Below are 18,424 nucleotides of genomic sequence, written 5' to 3'. Positions count from 1 at the left end.
CAGCTCAAATGAGTGTTTGGTTCTCCAGATCTGTGCTTTTGAAAATTTGAGGTTTGGATATGATTCATCTTCACCTCAAATCCCACCAAGCAGTCTTTTAAGATCATCCTTCTGCTCCAAGATTTAAGCAAGCATGCTTTGAATTCATCTCAATGAGCGGGATCGTTTTGAATCCTGATTTTTTTTTTAAATTTAGCCTGCGAGATTTGTTCCAGGATTCAATCTCAGGATTGAATCACTGTCATTGGCGCACAGGAGATCAATTGAATGCAAGAATACAGCATGCTCCCCGGATGAAATAGTACGAAAGGTTCCTTGTGTCAAATATGAATATTTGACGTTTCAATGGGGATTGGGATGAACCAAATTTATGGAACGAGAGTAGTAAGGAAAGCAAAACAATTATATCGGTCGTCAGAAATGTTCAGGAGTTGTATCAAACCACCCTATAGGTTGCCCAGTCAACATTTTGGTTGGTATAACTTTTGTTATACATCGTTCTATATGAATCAATTCAGTCGTATAGAATGCATGAAAAGGCTATATACCTACCAAAGTGGAGGCTATATGCGTACTTGGCACGACTTTTCCAGACTTTTTGCGATCAGATATACGATGCCACAAAATTTGGATGAAAATTAAAAAAAAGTCTCCAGCGAGTCTCAAACGCGGGACCTCTGGATTTGGAATCGGACTCCTTTCCACTGTACTACTAATGGTTACATATTAGATAAATGATTATTTGCCAATATTAATACATGCTTCATGTACAGCTACACTTGCTATGTTGTTCTTTGAGGCCCATCGTCAGCAAATACCAAATTTGGGTGGCAATTTTTGCTAAGTTATTGCGATTTCATACGATGCTTTCTGGATTGATATATGATCTGTCAGTTTATACAACTTAACTTGATTCTATGTTGCATTATTTACGACATGTTTTGTTGTCAACACAGATTGTCGTATATGGATCGTATTGGGGATTTATATGCAACTTATGTTGACATTGATAGCGCTTAATTTGGCATCTTGTGCGATTCTGATTTCTGACGTACGAATATGTGATTTTGGATGCACATTCTTATACGATACGTGGTTCACTGGGTGGCCCTATTGGCGGTCATTATCAGCCTTGGAAATGTGTGTTAATTCAAATATTTGACCGTCACAGCACTTGCGGAAGTCAATATTAAATTCTGATAGCATTTTATTCATATTCTCTGATTAATAGCAAGGAGTCCCGTCTAAGTGGGAAGTCATTACAGTACATATATGTAGACCAGTAGGCTGTCCAAAATTGATGATAGACTCATGCACCAAACGTCATGTCACACAGAAATTTTGAGTAACCATTGCCAGAAATATCAATGTTGACTCGATTTAGTTTGGTATCAAACAAGTGATCAAGGATTGAATCCTGGGATTCAATCTTCCCATACACGTGGCATGATTCATTGCATGCCTGGATTTGAACCAAAAATGCGCGCGAAACAAATCTTGCTCTAGTGATTTTAAATCTCAGCAGCTCTTGGAAAGGGATTTTTTGAAGACTGCCACCAAGAAAGCTGAAAATTTCACAGAACACTATTTTTATGGTAAGGATGGTTAGGAGCATATGGGAGATTGGGATTTCAAACATTTTTAAATTTTAAGAGCCCTACTGTGGCTGACTTCCGTACAAGCTGGTAAACTTGCATGAAAGTCGGTTAAAATAGGCAAAATCTGTATTGTTAACTCCAATATTTCAAAAACCAGATGTGCTATGATATTTTTGAGGACTCTACAAATGTGATGAATCGGTGTTTTCAGTTTATCCCATTTTCAGTCTTTTCGCCCCCAAATTCCATTTAACAAATAATCGTCCTCCTGGATTTTGAAATTGCCCCTAGGGGAGCGAGTTCGCTCATTTTGGGAAACACTGGTTTATGTGAAGAATTATATGAAGAAACTAATGTAATACTTCCAAAAAACTATTATAAACTATCGAATCTTATTCCTTAAGCATTAATGAAAAAAGTTGCTTAATCTAATCTAATCTAATCTAAGTGCTTGCACAGCCAATATTGAAAAGCATCCTGGAAATATCGAAATTTCTTCAGATATTTTCTTGTCAGCATTAATATTTGCAGCACATCAAAGATATGATACAAATATTAAAATGGCCAGGCCCACTGTGCAGACTTTGGGTTTGAAGATAATTGAAAAACTCACGGATATCAGATTATTCACGTATGAATAACATGATAGACGCATTTTTTTCAATTTTACAAAGGATGAAACGGGGACAACCGTACCAACCGTTTCATTTGAAGGGTTAAGTAAAATCGTTGGAAGTGGCGTTGCTAAGAATTTTGGTGCACACTTCATTGTTGTCCGGTCTCCTTTTCCTGGGATGGGACACAGGTTTTTCTTCCGTATGTCCTGACTCTAAAGCCAAGGCTTAAGCGCCTTTACTCGCTCTCTGGAATGGAATAAAAATTTGATTTTTACAATTCATCCCACCCCATTATTTAGATATACGATGGCAATACAATATAATAACCCACAAAGAATTAAAAAGAACGTTCTCACCCAGTTTTCTTGCTTCTCGTTCAGCCTGCATTGTTAGTTACACTGTCTATTCTTTATTTTTCATTATCTGTATTATAAAACTAAACCCGCATCTGTTCTTTAATCCATAAGCTACATTTTGCCTTTGTGTCGTATGCTCAACATGCTTCTCAACTTCTCATCATGTCACTGTTTTCACGAGCTGCACAAGCATGCAATTTTCACTTTTTAGCAGGAAACACTTTAAACGTAAAACTAAACCAAATTCAATTTGGATGGAATGAAATGGAAATTTCAAATAGCAGAAAAACGGTCACAATATTCTAAGATTCGCGGTAAAGTTTAAGAAAATGCAAAACACAAGCTGTACCAGCCGAATCACGGAGCCGAAAATCGCGGAACGATGAAAACCGTGACAGAAATAAACAAAAGCAGCCAATTCGCGCCACAGCCTGCTGCGATCTTATTGAGAAAAAATTGCTTAAGGAACTAAATTATCGGATCGGATCGGATTGACTTGATCTTTGCAACAACTGCGTATATTATAATATGAAAAATGAGTTTTCACTTTGATTTGATAGATTTTTACTTACATTAGAGCTTTTGAGATTTTTTTTAAAATTTATCCATAATAATTTCCATATAAATCTAATTCGTCCTTGAGTCACCTTTAAATCACCGTCAAAAATGATGAAAATTTCACAGAACTCTATTTCTATCATTACAATTGTGATGAAGATATGGGAGATTGGATTTTCAAACTTTTTGTAGTTTAAATCACTCTAATGTAGATTAGATATGTTCGAGGCAAATAATTTTACAAAATGTGTACCTACGTCACTAATCAGCATAATAACTGTTTGTTTGACAAGCGGTACAACTTAGCAAATAAATTCATCTAAACTAGTTTCACTAGCATCGAACTAGATAATCATTGCAGCTCCAAAAGTATTATGTAATTAGTTTTATACACATAGAAATTGAGTTGCAGTTGACTGCCATTTCTTCGAAATTTGATGATACATTTCAACCAACTCGTTATACAAAATCGAAGTGTTCGGAATAGTCAGTTCGGAATTTGAGACAAAACTGTATTGAAAATTGATCTGAAGTGCCATAAAGAAATCTTGAAGAGAAAATACTTGAATAAAACCATACAAAATACGTTTCAAATGAGGCTTTGCAAAAATTCTGTTATGATTTATGCTTATTGAATCCATGTATTACTTTCTAAATCCATCCATGTTAAAATTTATAATTTTTTGATGAAATTTTTAACAAACTTGTAAAATTATTTTTATTTTTTTTTTTATGGAAAATGTCGGAAGAATGCGTAGAAAATTTTTCGGAAGAGTTCTTAGAAAGTTTTCATTAAAAAAAAGTCACCATATGGAATCGCTGATGACTTTTTGAAGAAGTTCAAATTCGTTCCTGTTCGTTTTAAGTACTTATTCGATGAATTTTTTATGATGCAATTTCATATAGGGTAACGTATATAATTTGGACATGCATATAATTTGGACAGGCTAGTCGTGCTATGCTTATTTCCAATGAAATGGTGAGGAAAACATGTACGGGAAATCATGTATTGCATTATTAATACACTATGCTACTTATTAATGATGTCCATTTTCATAACAATTACAAATTGGCTTCAAAAATATAAAAATTATAAATTGTATCTACAGAACATCTGTGAAACCTACGAATGCAAGAGCATGTGCATTTCAAGAACATACATTAAATGCAATAATAGCGCTCAGAATTGGCATTTATAAAAAGTTTGAAAGTGGAAACATGATTAAATATGTCTAAAATTTAAGCTAAGGTCATTTAAAATCTTAACATGAGTATATAAGGCATAAATCAAGTGTTGTCTAAAATACATTATGGTTTTTGTTCAGTTGGTATAATTTGGCCATCTGATGAAACACACTGGAATGTCGCATGCTTGCATACTTGCAGGCATTTTTCGTGGATCTGATGATATTTGCTTGCATTAAATCAAATTATTAATTTTTACTAATATACACATCCAATAAGCGAAAAAATGCATAAGTCACATGTAAACTCTTAAAGTTTTATGATATAAGCGTCTTTGTAAGAAACCATTGTATGGATATTGAGATAACGCCTCTGTCCAAATTATATTCACATAAGGGTGTCCAAAATGTATATTAGGTGTCCAAAATGTATGACAGACAAGCCGCCAAAAAACGCTATTATGGAAGCTAATACTACAGTTTGTAAGCTTTTTATCCTCAGAAACTCAAGGTACAATGGGACATTAAGCAGATAAGTAACATTACGTAATAAAATATTTGTATCTAATGCAGTTAATCGATCGCCGTTTCCAGACATATCCTTAGCCTGTCCAAAATACATAATTTACCCTACATATGATTCAACATTCATGATATATTCTTTGTAAAATTTGAACAAAATAATAATCCATTCTATTATTTTGTTTTGCAACATCCATTTGTCACGTAACGTTTAAGTATTTATTTTAAATTTTTGAGTAGCGCTGGAAGGGATAGCTCATCGAAGACCAAGTAACAATTGGTTTGACAAGAGGTGCCAAAGGGCGACAGATAAAACAATGGTGGCCGTAAGGTGGGAAAAGCACTTCGAGATATTGTTGAACGGAGATAACGAAAGAGGATCCGTAGCAGAATTAGGTTCAACGATGATGAAGAAGCTGTGTGAACTCTAACGGTAGATGAGGTCAAAAAGTCGATTGAAGAGCCGAAGAACAAAATGGTTGATGGAAAGAACTAATTCCTGGTTGAGCTTTTCTAACACAGTAGTAAGCAGTTTTAAAAACATTCGCAGTATCAGTTTGAATATATGGAAGTAAGAACAACTGCTTACTAGTTGGTAGGATGGTCTTATTTGCCCTTTGCGTAAGAAAAAAACCCAGTGCGCAAATCTTCGAATGACAACGCTCCTGTATTCGACGAACAAAATCATTACTGAAATTCTTTTTAACAAATTGAGACCATTTGAATAGTAATACGACGATAAATACCCAAGCTGGATTCTAAGAGGACCAACCAAATTACAGACTAATCATCTGTTTGGAGATTTAAACGCAGTGACATTCTTCTTTCTGGCGTTACGTCCCCACTGGGACAAAGCCTGCTTCTCAGCTTAGTGTTCTTATGAGCACTTCCACAGTTATTAACTGAGAGCTTACTATGCCAATGACCATTTTTGCATGCGTATATCGTGTGGCAGGTACGAAGATACTCTATGCCCTAGGAAGTCGAGAAAATTTCCAACCCGAAAAGATCCTCGACCGGTGGGATTCGAACCCACGACCCTCAGCTTGGTCGTGCTGAATAGCTGCGCGTTTACCGCTACGGCTATCTGGGCCCCAGCAAGTGACATTATTAGGATTAATAGTCGAGCAGTGGAAGAGACGTTTGTGTCTTTCTAGAGAAAGACAGCGATCATTGTACTCATGATCAACATCATGAAACAAATTACATATAGCGTGGACCCGGACGTGAAAGTGGTCTTTATACGGTGATACGGTGATCGAACTTCTTAACGAAGCGGAAGAAGATAAGATGTTTTGCAATGCGAAATCCGGCTTTCTACGGACTCCGTAACCGGCTAAAGCCAAACTCGCATTATACAAGGTGATGATGGTCTGGCCATGATCATGGAAATTATGGAAAGTTAACCGAAGAGCTTCGTACCAGGTCGCGCACAAGACGACTTTTATTGAATCCTATAGGGTTCGAGAATTACAGGTTTGTCATCCAGGAACTTAAATAGGGATTATGCACGCAACTGTAATGAAAGTTCTTTTAAGAATAGTCTAGAATTGAATTCGTACAAACAGCTACACAAGATTTTTCGGTTGATGGAATACAATTTCAACTACCTAATATGTGTAAAATTTAATACAATTTATTCGAGATTAATTCGATTCTTAAGTTTCCTTATATGCCTAACACCCTTAACAAACCTACAGCTTACTCTTCGTCACCTTTTTGCGGTCCAACTGTGCATAGATGATTCCGGCAGGCTTGTCCACCGGCAAGAACACAGTTTCCTCCTTCAGTTCCTCTCCCTGCACCAGCTTGGGGAATTTGCTGAAGTCAAAATTGAAGTAGTGCTTGTTGGGCATGGTCATATCGATGGAGGACACTTCCGGGATGCTTTCGAGCACCAGCTTCTCCGCCAGGTACAGGGTATTCTGGACACTTGGCGAGAAGATACCCTTCTCGGTTTCACCAGCGAAGGTGTTCAGGATGCATTGCTTGACCTTGTTCCAGCAGAAATCGAAATCCACTCCCGCTACGGACGAGAACTGCCAGGAGGAACGGATCACGGTGCTGAAGATGCGATCGTGCTGATCCGGCAGCGAACGGTACTCATCGTTGACGAAGTTCACGAACGCCGACTGGGTCGTTTTGAGCACGCGCAAGTCACTGAGGCCACTGATGACCGTGGGCATCGAATCTGGAGAATAATAATTGAACGGTTAGGAAGTTTTGGGTTTGTAAAAGCATTTTGTAAGTCCAATTCTACGTACCTCCTCGCTTCTGAGTAACGTCGCAATACCGAATGGCTGTCGGAGTGAACACAAACGCGTGGTTGTGTAGATCCTGGTAGGGTCCCTTGCCGAAGCCCATTCGTGACCAAGGATACTCATCGATGTGAATGGAAACTTCGTTGACGTGGGAGTATTTGTTCAAGAAGTGATCGCACAGCAGAATTCCAAACTCTTCCGGTGATTTCAATCCATGCTTGCGTGCCAACAAATATACCGTGTTCTTCTGAGAGTCCGTAGCGACAATGTCGCTGTTGTCACCTGCAAGGAAAGAATTTGGTCAATCTCCAAAGCTCGTTTGTTCTACCACCTTCAAATGGTACCTTGCAGGTAATCCTTCTGGCTGGCCAGCTTCAACTTGGTTCCGACCTCGAACTCCTTAATACTGTGAACCAACCCGTTGCGCATTACGTGCAACACCTTAACGCTGTCCTTGCCATAGCCGTAGTTGCTTATCTTGTAGTGATCCGGTACGTCACGAAATCCGGCGTCGCGTGATTCTTCAACCAGCTTTCTGGACATCATCTTGAAGAGTGGGGCGTGAACTGTTTGCTGTTGTTATGCCAATAGTTTGGACACGTCACCGATCGTTTGCCTCCTCGCGTCACCGGGGGATCTTCCTACGAAAAACATATTGAAAAATATGGTATTCAATCAACACAAATATTATTTGAGTCAGGATCTACAACTGCTGTAAACAAGGCACAGTCATACGCAAGAGAATGTCTAAGTGTTGTTCCCGAACCACTACGTAGATACTCTGCTCCTAGTCTCCGCGCAACGATAAGGCTAATCATGGGTTCACGAAAAAAGTCGTTCGAGTAATCTCGTTTCGCCTTGGAAGGCTGCTAAATTCGGACCAAATAGTCTGATTGCCGAATCAAGTGATGACGAAGAACAGGCCCCTCACAACGGACGCATGCGGTCGATCGTAAGCAATTATTCATCCGACCTTCACCATTTGACATGGCCGGTTATCACTCGGGAGATTTTATATTCACGTAGTCCACACTCCGTTACGGAAGAGTAGCATTTGACATGTGCGAACACACGCATCCGCACCGCAGATAGAAAGTATCTACAAAGAGGTAATCGCCCATCGTCAGGATGCATACAGCACCTGTTTACGGTACGCTCTACTGAATTCCGATCATGCCGCATCTCATGATCGATCAACGGCGCGTTGCGTCGAAAGGTTTATTCTTATCAGTTCAAACTGTAAACACATCAGCTGCAGTTCTAGTGATGTGTCTACAAAAAAAATGGGTTACACTCTTTACGGCTAGGTAGAGCCAGCCGTTCTAGAGGTCAAAGAGCCTGATTAGTGCATTACAACTGAATAAGACGTTCGCGTAAAACCGGTTTCCCGCTCGTCATTCTGGTGTGATCTGGTTTATGGTCGGGTTGAGTGCATCAGTGGCACATTGTGTCATCTCAAAGAGGGGCAATCAATCTAGAAGGTGGTCATTATCTGCTTACTCTACTTGAATGGGGTTTTCTTTTTGACAAATACTTCGTATGGTCAAATGAAGGGGATCGAAATTTCGCCTCCAAAATGCGTTTTGTTTTACACGCAAATACACTTCAACCACTTTAAACGACCCTTTCTTTTGCAACCGTTAGGATTACAATCCTTTGTATTACAAATAAGGCTCATACATTTGTAAGTTACACAACCTAATTACAATTCATAAGATTCAAAATTTTATCTAAAACAATAAAGACCTCCAAGATACCCACCAAATGAAACCTTGGAGCCTCCCTTTTCATTTGGGACTAAAATGGGAATGTTCTATCGGGGGGTTCAGAACGATTTTTAATGTTTGTGCGATTTGTATTATAATTTTCAAGGAAATACCTATTGGTTGAGTAATTAATATTCATATATATTAAGTAGAGTGAATTGTTGTAATCTCAGCAGCTACGTTTTTTTCGTTATGGGTGAGTTTCTCAAAGCTATTGGGCTCAAAATTTGCATCAATACTTTTTGCATGCAAGCGCATCATACTGTTGAATTTCAGTAGATTAAAAAAATCAAAAAATCAAATTTTAATAAAACTTCCAACAAAATTGAATATTTCGTATGTTTTCCATAAAAAATCCTAAAGTAATCGTAGTTTTAAACCTTGTTTTTAACAATCCTAAGAATTTTCTGAACTTTTGTCTGAAAATATCCCACACATCCCCTTGGTCGATAATGTTTGGGATACCCTCTCTGAAACAGATCATTGAAGAAATCTTCAAGGGATGTTTCTGTTTGAATCACTAGAGGGATTACAGAAGGGTTCCTAAATGAACAACTGGATGAATTACTGGAAAAAAATTGAAGGAATATTACCGTGAAATGAATTCTATAAGAATTTTCTTTTAGAACTTATTTAGAAAACCATGGAGAAATTTTTAGTAGAGATGGGCAACATTAATCGGAGCCGTTCAAAAGAACCGAAGCACTTGAGAGTCGGTTCATTGGATCAGCAGTCACACAACGGATCAGATAAAAATGACCCGTGAAAAGAAGGAACTGATACTTGTCTCATATTCTCTTTCGTTCCTATCTCGGCTTTATTATAACGCTTGATACGTGATTTGCTTTGCGCGCTACGACACACATGCAAGCACACTTTGCTGCTGCTCCGTTCTCTGAGCGCTCTCAGCATAGACAGACAAATTTGCCCGCCCACTTGTATACCGGGCAAATGAAAGATAAAGAGAAAAGTGCCCACATCAGCGGCAAAGAGCATAATTTTAGCGACGAGGAATGGACCGTTGGATCCGTTCGCTCGGTTCAGTTCCTTTCTTACAAAAGATCCGATTCATTAAAGCGAGTGATTCGGATCGGATCCGCTTACTAAAAAGAGCCGTTTTGCCCATCTCTAGTTTTTAGATATAATTCTTGTAGGAATTCTGAAATAAACTTCTGGAGAAAATGTAGGGAGTATCCTAATCACATTATTGTATGTAATTCAGATAATGTAATGTAGGGAGAAGGTTTTCGATATATTGCAGGGATAAAAAACCAAACAGCTTTGTATAATGTAGCTCATTAAAAATATGCTGGATTTGAGAAGCCCTAAAGAAACAATCGGAGAGCATTCAAGTATTTAAAACTTGTTTCTCAAATCAAATTACATTGACATTTTTCAATAAAATAAGCTGGTTTTAACATCATATGATGGAGGCGAATGACTTTGTTGTTAAAACCTCCTTAATAAACAATAATAATAAATATCATATGTGAGCATTTCTCGCTGAAACCAGGCCGCCATCGGCACCCATCGTTAGAATTCCGATTTTATATCACTGATCGCTAGTTTTCATTTGAAGTTAAAACAAATTGGCGGCGCTTTTGAATTTGGCCACCGTCTTGAATTTTGTTAGAAAAATCGTTTTTTCACCATTAGCGCACCGCTAATTTTTAATTCTGAAACCACCATCAGAAAGCTGAGGAAAAATTGCGAAAGATAGGCTGCAGAAACTAGGTGAGCAATGGTATTTACTCTATGAAATGAACGATTTTCTAAATCATGTTCTACGATTTTGACGTATATGGCGAGTGCAATCAATGCAAACATCATTTTTGTACTACAACGATACAAGTTTTCAATCGTTGGTGCATTATTCGAGTCAGATGAAGAATAGAAGTATTATTTTGAGTGAAAAAATCTGGCGGCCATCTTGGATTTTGACGCCATCTTGGTTTAAAGTAGTAGAATAAGTTTTCACCTTGATAGCACTCAGCATGCCGAATTTAGAAGCTACAAATAAAAACAAGGTAAGGTTACGTAGACTGTTTAGCTAGCTGGCGTACGAGAGGTCTACCAATTTGAGAAAACCGAAAGGAACACCCTTAAGTTTTATCGAAAATTAGCGATCAGTGACATAAAATTAGAATTCTAACGATGGGTGCCTGATTTCAGCTCATGAAGAAGATCTAGAAAAAATAAAAGGTCCTTTACTTTATTTTGTCACCAATTTATAAATAGATACACTAATTTAATTTTTTCCAACGAAATTTCGATACTTTCCGTTAGTCGCACTTGGCAGGTGTTGTTATTCATGTATTCAAAGCATTCGAGCCAGTACAAGAGAATTTGGATTACTTATTTGTAAGAAACTAATAAGGATATTTTAATGGGAAAATGAGGCGGTGTTTGTAGTTGATAGTTCAGGGTGTCTACTCATTTACTGATATAAAATTCCCTGATATTTCCAGGTTTTAAAAAATAATTCCAGGTTCAATAAATACTCCAAAATACATAAATGATTGATGATTGTTTAATTTAGATGACAAAATTGATTCAAAGGAGTTCGGCTTTGAAACAATTAAACGAAAAAATGCAACGTTTAATTTCGAAGTATTTTGCACTTCAATGGCAAACATATCTGTTTGATCTAAATGTGTAAAGAACTTAAGAAAAAGGGGGCCCAGATAGCCGTAGCGGTAAACGCGCAGCTATTCAGCATGACCATGCTGAGGGTCGTGGGTTCGAATCCCACTGGTCGAGGATATTTTCGTCAAGGAAATTTTCTCGATTCCCAGGGCATAGAGTATCTTCGTACCTGCCACACGATATACACATGCAAAAAATGGTCAATCGGCAAAGAAAGCTCTCAGTTAATAACTGTGGAAGTGCTTATAAGAACACTAATCTGAGAAGCAGGCTTTGTTCCAGTTGGGACGTAACGCCAGAAAGAAGAAGAAGAACTTAAGAAAAAAAAGGTGAATTTGTTTTAATTTTCACGAAACCAAGAATGCTCATCAAATGATCTGAAAATATCTTTGATCATCTAAGTAAGATATGAAGGAAACACTCCATTTAAACTCAATAAAAAAGTCCTTATCTTACAATGGGATTCAGATTAATTGGCATCAACGATGTACCCCGATAATTAGAGAAATCTGGGCTGGACCGTTTTGGAAAAAACAGCTTAGAAGGTCTCTTACCAGAAAAAAAAACAAATAAAAAGAAAGAAACCACGACCATTTTATTTAAACAGACATATTTTTAAGAATATTTCTAAGACTTTTTTGGAATTCCTCGTAACATTACAGCAAGTATAACTGCTCGTTTTGCTGTAGATTTTTGTTCACATATTACTCCAAAGATCTCTTTAGGAGTTTGATTCGTGATTTTCTCGAACTTCGGAAGTAATTTTTCCAAGTAGTTCGTTTTAGGTGCCTTCGTCTGTTTGTTTCTTCTTCGTTTTAAATCATTTCATCTAGATTTTTTTCTAAGGATCAGGATGTCTTCATGAGTGTAATCTGGATTTTTTCTAAAGAATCCCTCCAATGTGCGTTTCATTCTTCAAGGAAGAATATTCGACTGTAAGGATTTTAACTATGATTTTTTTCTCTCGAAGTCTAGGGAACGAAAAGTTTTGATTTACCTAGACTGCGAAAAGCACGAAATCACAGATCTGCAGAAAATTATCCATTGATTTACTTATGGATTTTTGCAACATTTCCGTTTAGAGCAGTTTCAAAAATTCTAAATCCCAAAATACAAATAAGTCTTCAATGAATTTTTCCAATCATTTATCAAAGGATGTCTCCTGGAAATTTTTTAGATTCTTTTTGGAAAAAAATTTTATTCAAATTTTTTTTAAGAATTTCTAAAGAAATCTAAAGAAAACGATGAATCTTGTGTGAGTTCTAAGTATGCCTAGATAAATTCTTACGATGACATCTGAAAGATCTGCTGGATTCATGTTGAAACTTTTTCTAGGATTTTCATAATAAATTGATAAGATAACTAAAAAAAACATTAGAATCTCTGACTTTTTTTTAAGAAATTCGAACCGAATCCCTGTAAAAGATCGGGAAAAAGGTAAATTATGTATAAATGATCGGAGAAATAGAAATGCTATTTGGAATAGTATTCCAAAAATGTTTGAACCACAGTAATAATATTTTGATGAAATGCTGAAGAAATCCTGAGACAAATTTCTGAAGAAACTTAATGGAGAATACCGTCGAATATTGAGAAATTTTTGGAAAAGTTTATAATATATTTCATCGAATAATGCCTGAAGGAATGTTTGACACAATTCCTGGGAGTAATCGTTGATGAATTTTCAAAATTATTCCTTATGAAAATGCTTGAAATAAATGGAAAAAAATTGACGTAGGTTTTATTGTAGGGGTTCTTAAAAAATGTCAAAACGTTTTTTTTTTTCAAATGCCCTGGAATAAACCTTTGTGAAAGAACTCCTGTAAAATAACGGGAAGTCTTTATTCATTTATTTGTTAACACCGATAGACAATTAGTCTCAATGATGTGTGGTTACTTAAATTTACAACAAAATAGGTCAAGATATATAAAAAAAATACACAATAAAAATCAAACAATTCATTTTTTTATTGTTAAAATTTTGTGTCACAAAAACAGTATATTTTACCATTCTACTAATTCAAAATAATGTCCCTGATTGTGGCCGGAATTCCCTGATAATTCCAGGTTTTCCAGGTTTTTTTTTCCAGATAGTAAACACCCTGTAAATGATTTATCACTGTTTTAGTTATACAGTAGACCTACAATAAAGGTATTCCACTTTTACAGAACCCTAAATGTCATGTCCTCTGGCATAGGAGCATTTTTATTAAATATTTTTAATAAAAAGTTAAATAAAATATGGGTTATTATTACTTATTAGTTATAGAAACATTACAACAAAAGTGAAAACTTTTGTTAATTAAATCTACGTTTCCAAGCCACGATTTTGAACCTGTATCAAGTATCAGTTTTAAGGCATTTACGAGAGTAATTATATATATACAGCCATTCCATGAAAACCCGATCTAGTGAGTCACCGAATTCCGTGAAAATCTGCTATTTTGTTCCTTATCCGAAATAAGAATACACGTGTTTTTGGATTTTTTGATTAGGGTGATCATTTCCAAAATAGGCTGACCAGACAAATCGCAACTTTGCAAAATTTTTATTTAAAAAAAATCATAACTTTTGAACTACACACTACACAGGCTTGATCGTTTCTCAATTTTCTTGGACGAAATGAAAGCTAACGATTTTGACTTTTCAAGAACAATACAAAATTTCACAAAAGCTGTTTTTTCAACATGAAAAATAAATAAAAATTTCCGTTTTTTCGTGTTTTGAAGGCCTTGGGACCAAAGGGGCTATTGTTGTTCTCATTTTTCAAAGTTCAGAAAATTTTACGTTTACTTTCAAATTTTCAGCAATGTTTTTTAGTTTTTTCAGCATGTTTTTTAGTTTTTGAGATATATTTTTTTGAAAATCAGTCATTATTTATCGGCAGGAACTGTAGGTCTCAGCGCATTAGATTTTTTATTAAAAAAGAACAAAACTTTTGAACAGCTCAACCGATTTCCAATCTTTGTTTATGGAATAAAAGCTTGATAATTTCAACTTTTCAGAAAAAAATATAAAACTCTGAGTTTTTTATATAAAAAAATATAAAAAACTAGAAATTTTTATAGTTTTTCATCTCTTTATAAATGTTCGAATCCTCTGAGCAGAATCTCAATAGAGAAACTTAAAAGTAGATGGAGTTACCGTATACAGCGGATACGAGTAAATGACACCGAAGAAGAATGCAAGTGGTAGTCGAAATACGCGTATCTGTCAAAGATAAGCATTTTGGAGCGGAATTAAAAGGTATACGGTACTCCATCTACTTTTAAGTTTCAATATTTTTTCATGTAAAAAAAAATATTCAGGGTGTTATATTTTTTTCTGAAAATCTTAAGCTTTCATTCCATAAAGGCTGGTTTGCTACTGACAAGAATAGGAGGAATCGCCTATCTCGATGCGTGGAAAATTTCTTCCAAGAAATGGTCCAGAAAATTACGCAGTTGAGAAGAAACGTATTTTCAAAGGGGGCTCTCTGTAGGAAATTTATTGACCCATTCAGTCAATGAATTTCTTTACTTTTCTTGAGCGAAACAGCATACTTAGCTTAAAAAATATATTGGAAATCAGTTGAGTTGTTCAAAAGTTATGGATTTTAAAAATAAAAAATCTAATGCCCCTCAAATGGTTAAATTTAGCTTCGCGGTCGAACCATTTGAGTTTTGACAGTCGAGTAGATTTTCAGAACAAATTTGACAGATGGATAGTTATTCTCGAATTTCCAGGAGTAGAAAATAACTTTTGAACTGGGAAGTTCAACCATGTTCCAGGGTAGGATTATTTTTACCCGAAGGGGAAATGACTATCGAACTGTCAAATTTTAACTAAAAGTTAAACGAATCGGTCAAACGGTACACAGCCTTAGTAGGCCAAGAACAAACATGTGATAGGCCAACTGACTTGAAATTTTACCACCAAATGGCGCATGTGAGCATGCAGTATTTTCAACCCGGATATCACAAGATCTCGAATACTTAGATACAGTATTGGAAAAAAAACATTTGCAACTTTTTCAATTTTTCAAACAAAATGCCAACTTTGGTAAGCTAGATCTCTGTTATTTATGGACCGATTCAAATGAAATTTTCCCAGAACATCAGACATAACTTGAGTTTTAACATATAACATATATATTTGAGCGATTTTTTCAATCACGAGTTCAAAAGCAGCAACAGTTTGACTAAAGTGATTTTTTGACGATTTTTTTTTATAATTGACATATTTAGTCATATAATATATATATGACTCATATTGAAGGAATAGCTTCATGGTACCTTCAGCAAAGTTGTAGATTCTGACGAGATGAACAAGTTTGCTGAAGATAGTTTTTCTGTGTCGTTATAAGGTTATGAGATTAGTAGTTTTGATTTTTTCGTCCAAAAATTTAATTTTTGTTCAACCGTTACTACTTTTAAACTTGAGATTGGGAAAATCAATCGAAACTATATGTTAAAATTCAATTGGTGTATGATATTATGCGAAAATTTTATTTGAATTGGTCCAAAAACAACTGAGATCTAGCTTATCAAATTTGGTCATTTTGTAAGGAAAATCGAAAAAGTTGCAAATGTTTTGTCCAATAATATGGGTGCCGTCTTCGATAAAGTTGTGCAGTAGATCAAAGACTAATATGTGATGGAATTCTTCCACTAGTATAGTTCACTAACGCCAACTGGTGGCAGAATTTCGAAACATGCTATCTATCGAAAGTTGGTCCTTGACCTTTCTAGAATCCCGCCGAGCTAGAAAGGTCAAAGCTATGAATGTAGTAAATATATTTGCAAGAATATATTAAAACCAGGAATCCGATTTGAACATCTTCGAAAAATGTACAACGATTAGTATAAAAAAATTGTTAAGGCTCTCATCAGAAGTTGGACATCGATCTTTGTCGAATCTGTTCCTTAACTCTTAGTTTTATGATTTCACCAAAGATATCAATGGAAATTTGCTGGAGATATAGGAATTCTATTAAGGAACCCATTATGAATCTATTGATTAATCGTATATAGATTACATCTGTAATTCGGTAAGGATCTTGCAAGAAATTGATTGTCAAGAACTCAAAATAACCGACGCACAGTAAAGCAGTTTGAAAAATCTTCCAACGACGGGGCGGCGTGAGAAGATCGCCGGCATCGGCGTGCAACCCTAACTCTGAACCCAAATGATGATTCCAAGTTCACGTCTTATCGCCAAAATTAGTACGGCTGTATACAGTAAGCTCCCCATGTAGAACGCACTTCATCTACGCGGTTTCCAAGTAGGAGTTCGAGTAAACTGTTCACACTTCAGTCGTCGCGCTGTTGTATTTTATACAACAGTGGTGAAAAAACCTCGCTTATCGTGCACAGCATCAGCGTGGTGATGGTTCTGCCGCGCGACGATCGAAGGGTTAAATTCACAGCTAATGGGCTTTGGGGTTGGAGATTTAATGTCAAAAATTTGACTGTTGACTCAAAATACAAAACTTCGAACGGCAAAACGTCCAAAGCAGTGAATTTTCAAAAGCGATTTGGAATGTTTTGCCTGATTTCTCATTTTATACCGTGTTCAATCAAATTTTATATGCATAACGTTTGACACATAATGACTTATTATTTCCTTTGGAAGAGAATCATTCGTCCACGAAATTGTCGTTCCATCCAGTTCTCACCAATCGACGTATTGTCCTTTCGACGTTTTGGTATTTCACTTTTTCGATTTTTTGTCACCCAAGTTGAGGTTTGAACTCATTCGTTCTTTTTGTTAATTTGTGAGTTACCAGGCGTTCACATCATTTTCATTCAAGTGAACGTTGAATTGAACGCATTTACCATGAGCGTCCCACTCGGAAGAATAGCTGTATTCGAACAATGATGTTCCACCGGATTTTAAATACAATTAAACCATTCCCACTGATAAGCAGTGTACTTATATTTAGCAAATCCTTGAACCATAATCCGCTATGTTCATAAAAATTCAGACTTTTGCACTAAATCACTTGTACAATTTTCAAACTGGTCATGACTTTCCACTTTTTACAAATAAATGAAAATCAAAGTTCACGACACTGTAGACGGCCTTAAAGTTGAGGTCGAATTACGCGTATCTGCCAAAGGATACAAACTCTAGTGGAATTGAATAGTATAGTAATAAATTCGGTTTCCATTTATTTATAGATATTCCACTATACAGCTCGATATATTTTCACTTTGTACAGTTTTTGAACTATTTTTCAATTTAATTATATGACAAAACACTGAAAGCTTGAATCAGTTTAAAGTGTATTCAGAGATCCACAATGTTCTAAATCACATGCTTTCGATGACTCACCACTCATTAATCCTTCAAATAAGTTGAATTTCATACTGAGCAAGAATTTATAACATGAAATTGAAAATGTTTCACTTACTTATACGCCTGTACGATTAAGTACGGTAGTCTTTCTGAGGTCTTCTTTCACTCCGCGCTATAATTTAAATTCTCTTTTCGGTTGACCTTCGCCTTATGTTATGCTTCAATCTTGGTCTTCAATTTCACTTCCACTTTCCACACTTCTGTATCCCTTGGTTGTCTTCCAATCCTTTCTCCTTGCCTTCCTAAAAACTTGGTTTTGTTCCTTTGAGAAACGTTCTCTTCAACAGCTGAAACTGAACTGCAGCATCCCGTTCGTCATCTTAAATTCTTAACGCGCGCGCGCTCGCCGGCAGCTTACGACAGTGCCAACAGCAACATCATATCAGCAGCCGCGGGTTACCACACTTGTGCTGCGCTGCCGGTGATTACGACCAAAAGCCTTACCACAATCACAACAAATTGCCCCGCCCTGCGATACCACACTTCTCCGGCAAAGTCCATCCCCCGGGTCCATAGCTGGTGATCATCTTCCCTTCTGGGTAAAGGGGGATGCCACGACCAACCATCTTCATTTATG

At 36.3% G+C, this 18,424-nt stretch overlaps 1 protein-coding gene across 1 annotated transcript; it reads right to left on the bottom strand.

Annotated features, from left to right (window-relative positions):
- Positions 1–6,451: 6,451 nt before the first annotated feature.
- On the bottom strand, positions 6,452–18,161 carry LOC5573896 (uricase). Its single transcript, XM_001654880.2, has 4 exons — positions 17,903–18,161; positions 7,441–7,737; positions 7,100–7,378; positions 6,452–7,026 (listed from the first exon to the last, which is right to left on the bottom strand). Exons 2-4 carry the CDS (start codon positions 7,640–7,642, stop codon positions 6,530–6,532), a joined length of 978 nt encoding a protein of 325 aa, XP_001654930.1. The 5' UTR covers positions 7,643–7,737; positions 17,903–18,161; the 3' UTR covers positions 6,452–6,529.
- Positions 18,162–18,424: the final 263 nt, after the last annotated feature.

The sequence above is a fragment of the Aedes aegypti genome, chromosome 2 (assembly GCF_002204515.2).
Source record: "Aedes aegypti strain LVP_AGWG chromosome 2, AaegL5.0 Primary Assembly, whole genome shotgun sequence".
In the NCBI taxonomy this organism is placed as follows: domain Eukaryota; kingdom Metazoa; phylum Arthropoda; class Insecta; order Diptera; family Culicidae; genus Aedes; species Aedes aegypti.
This window is presented reverse-complemented; position numbering and strand designations above follow the sequence as displayed.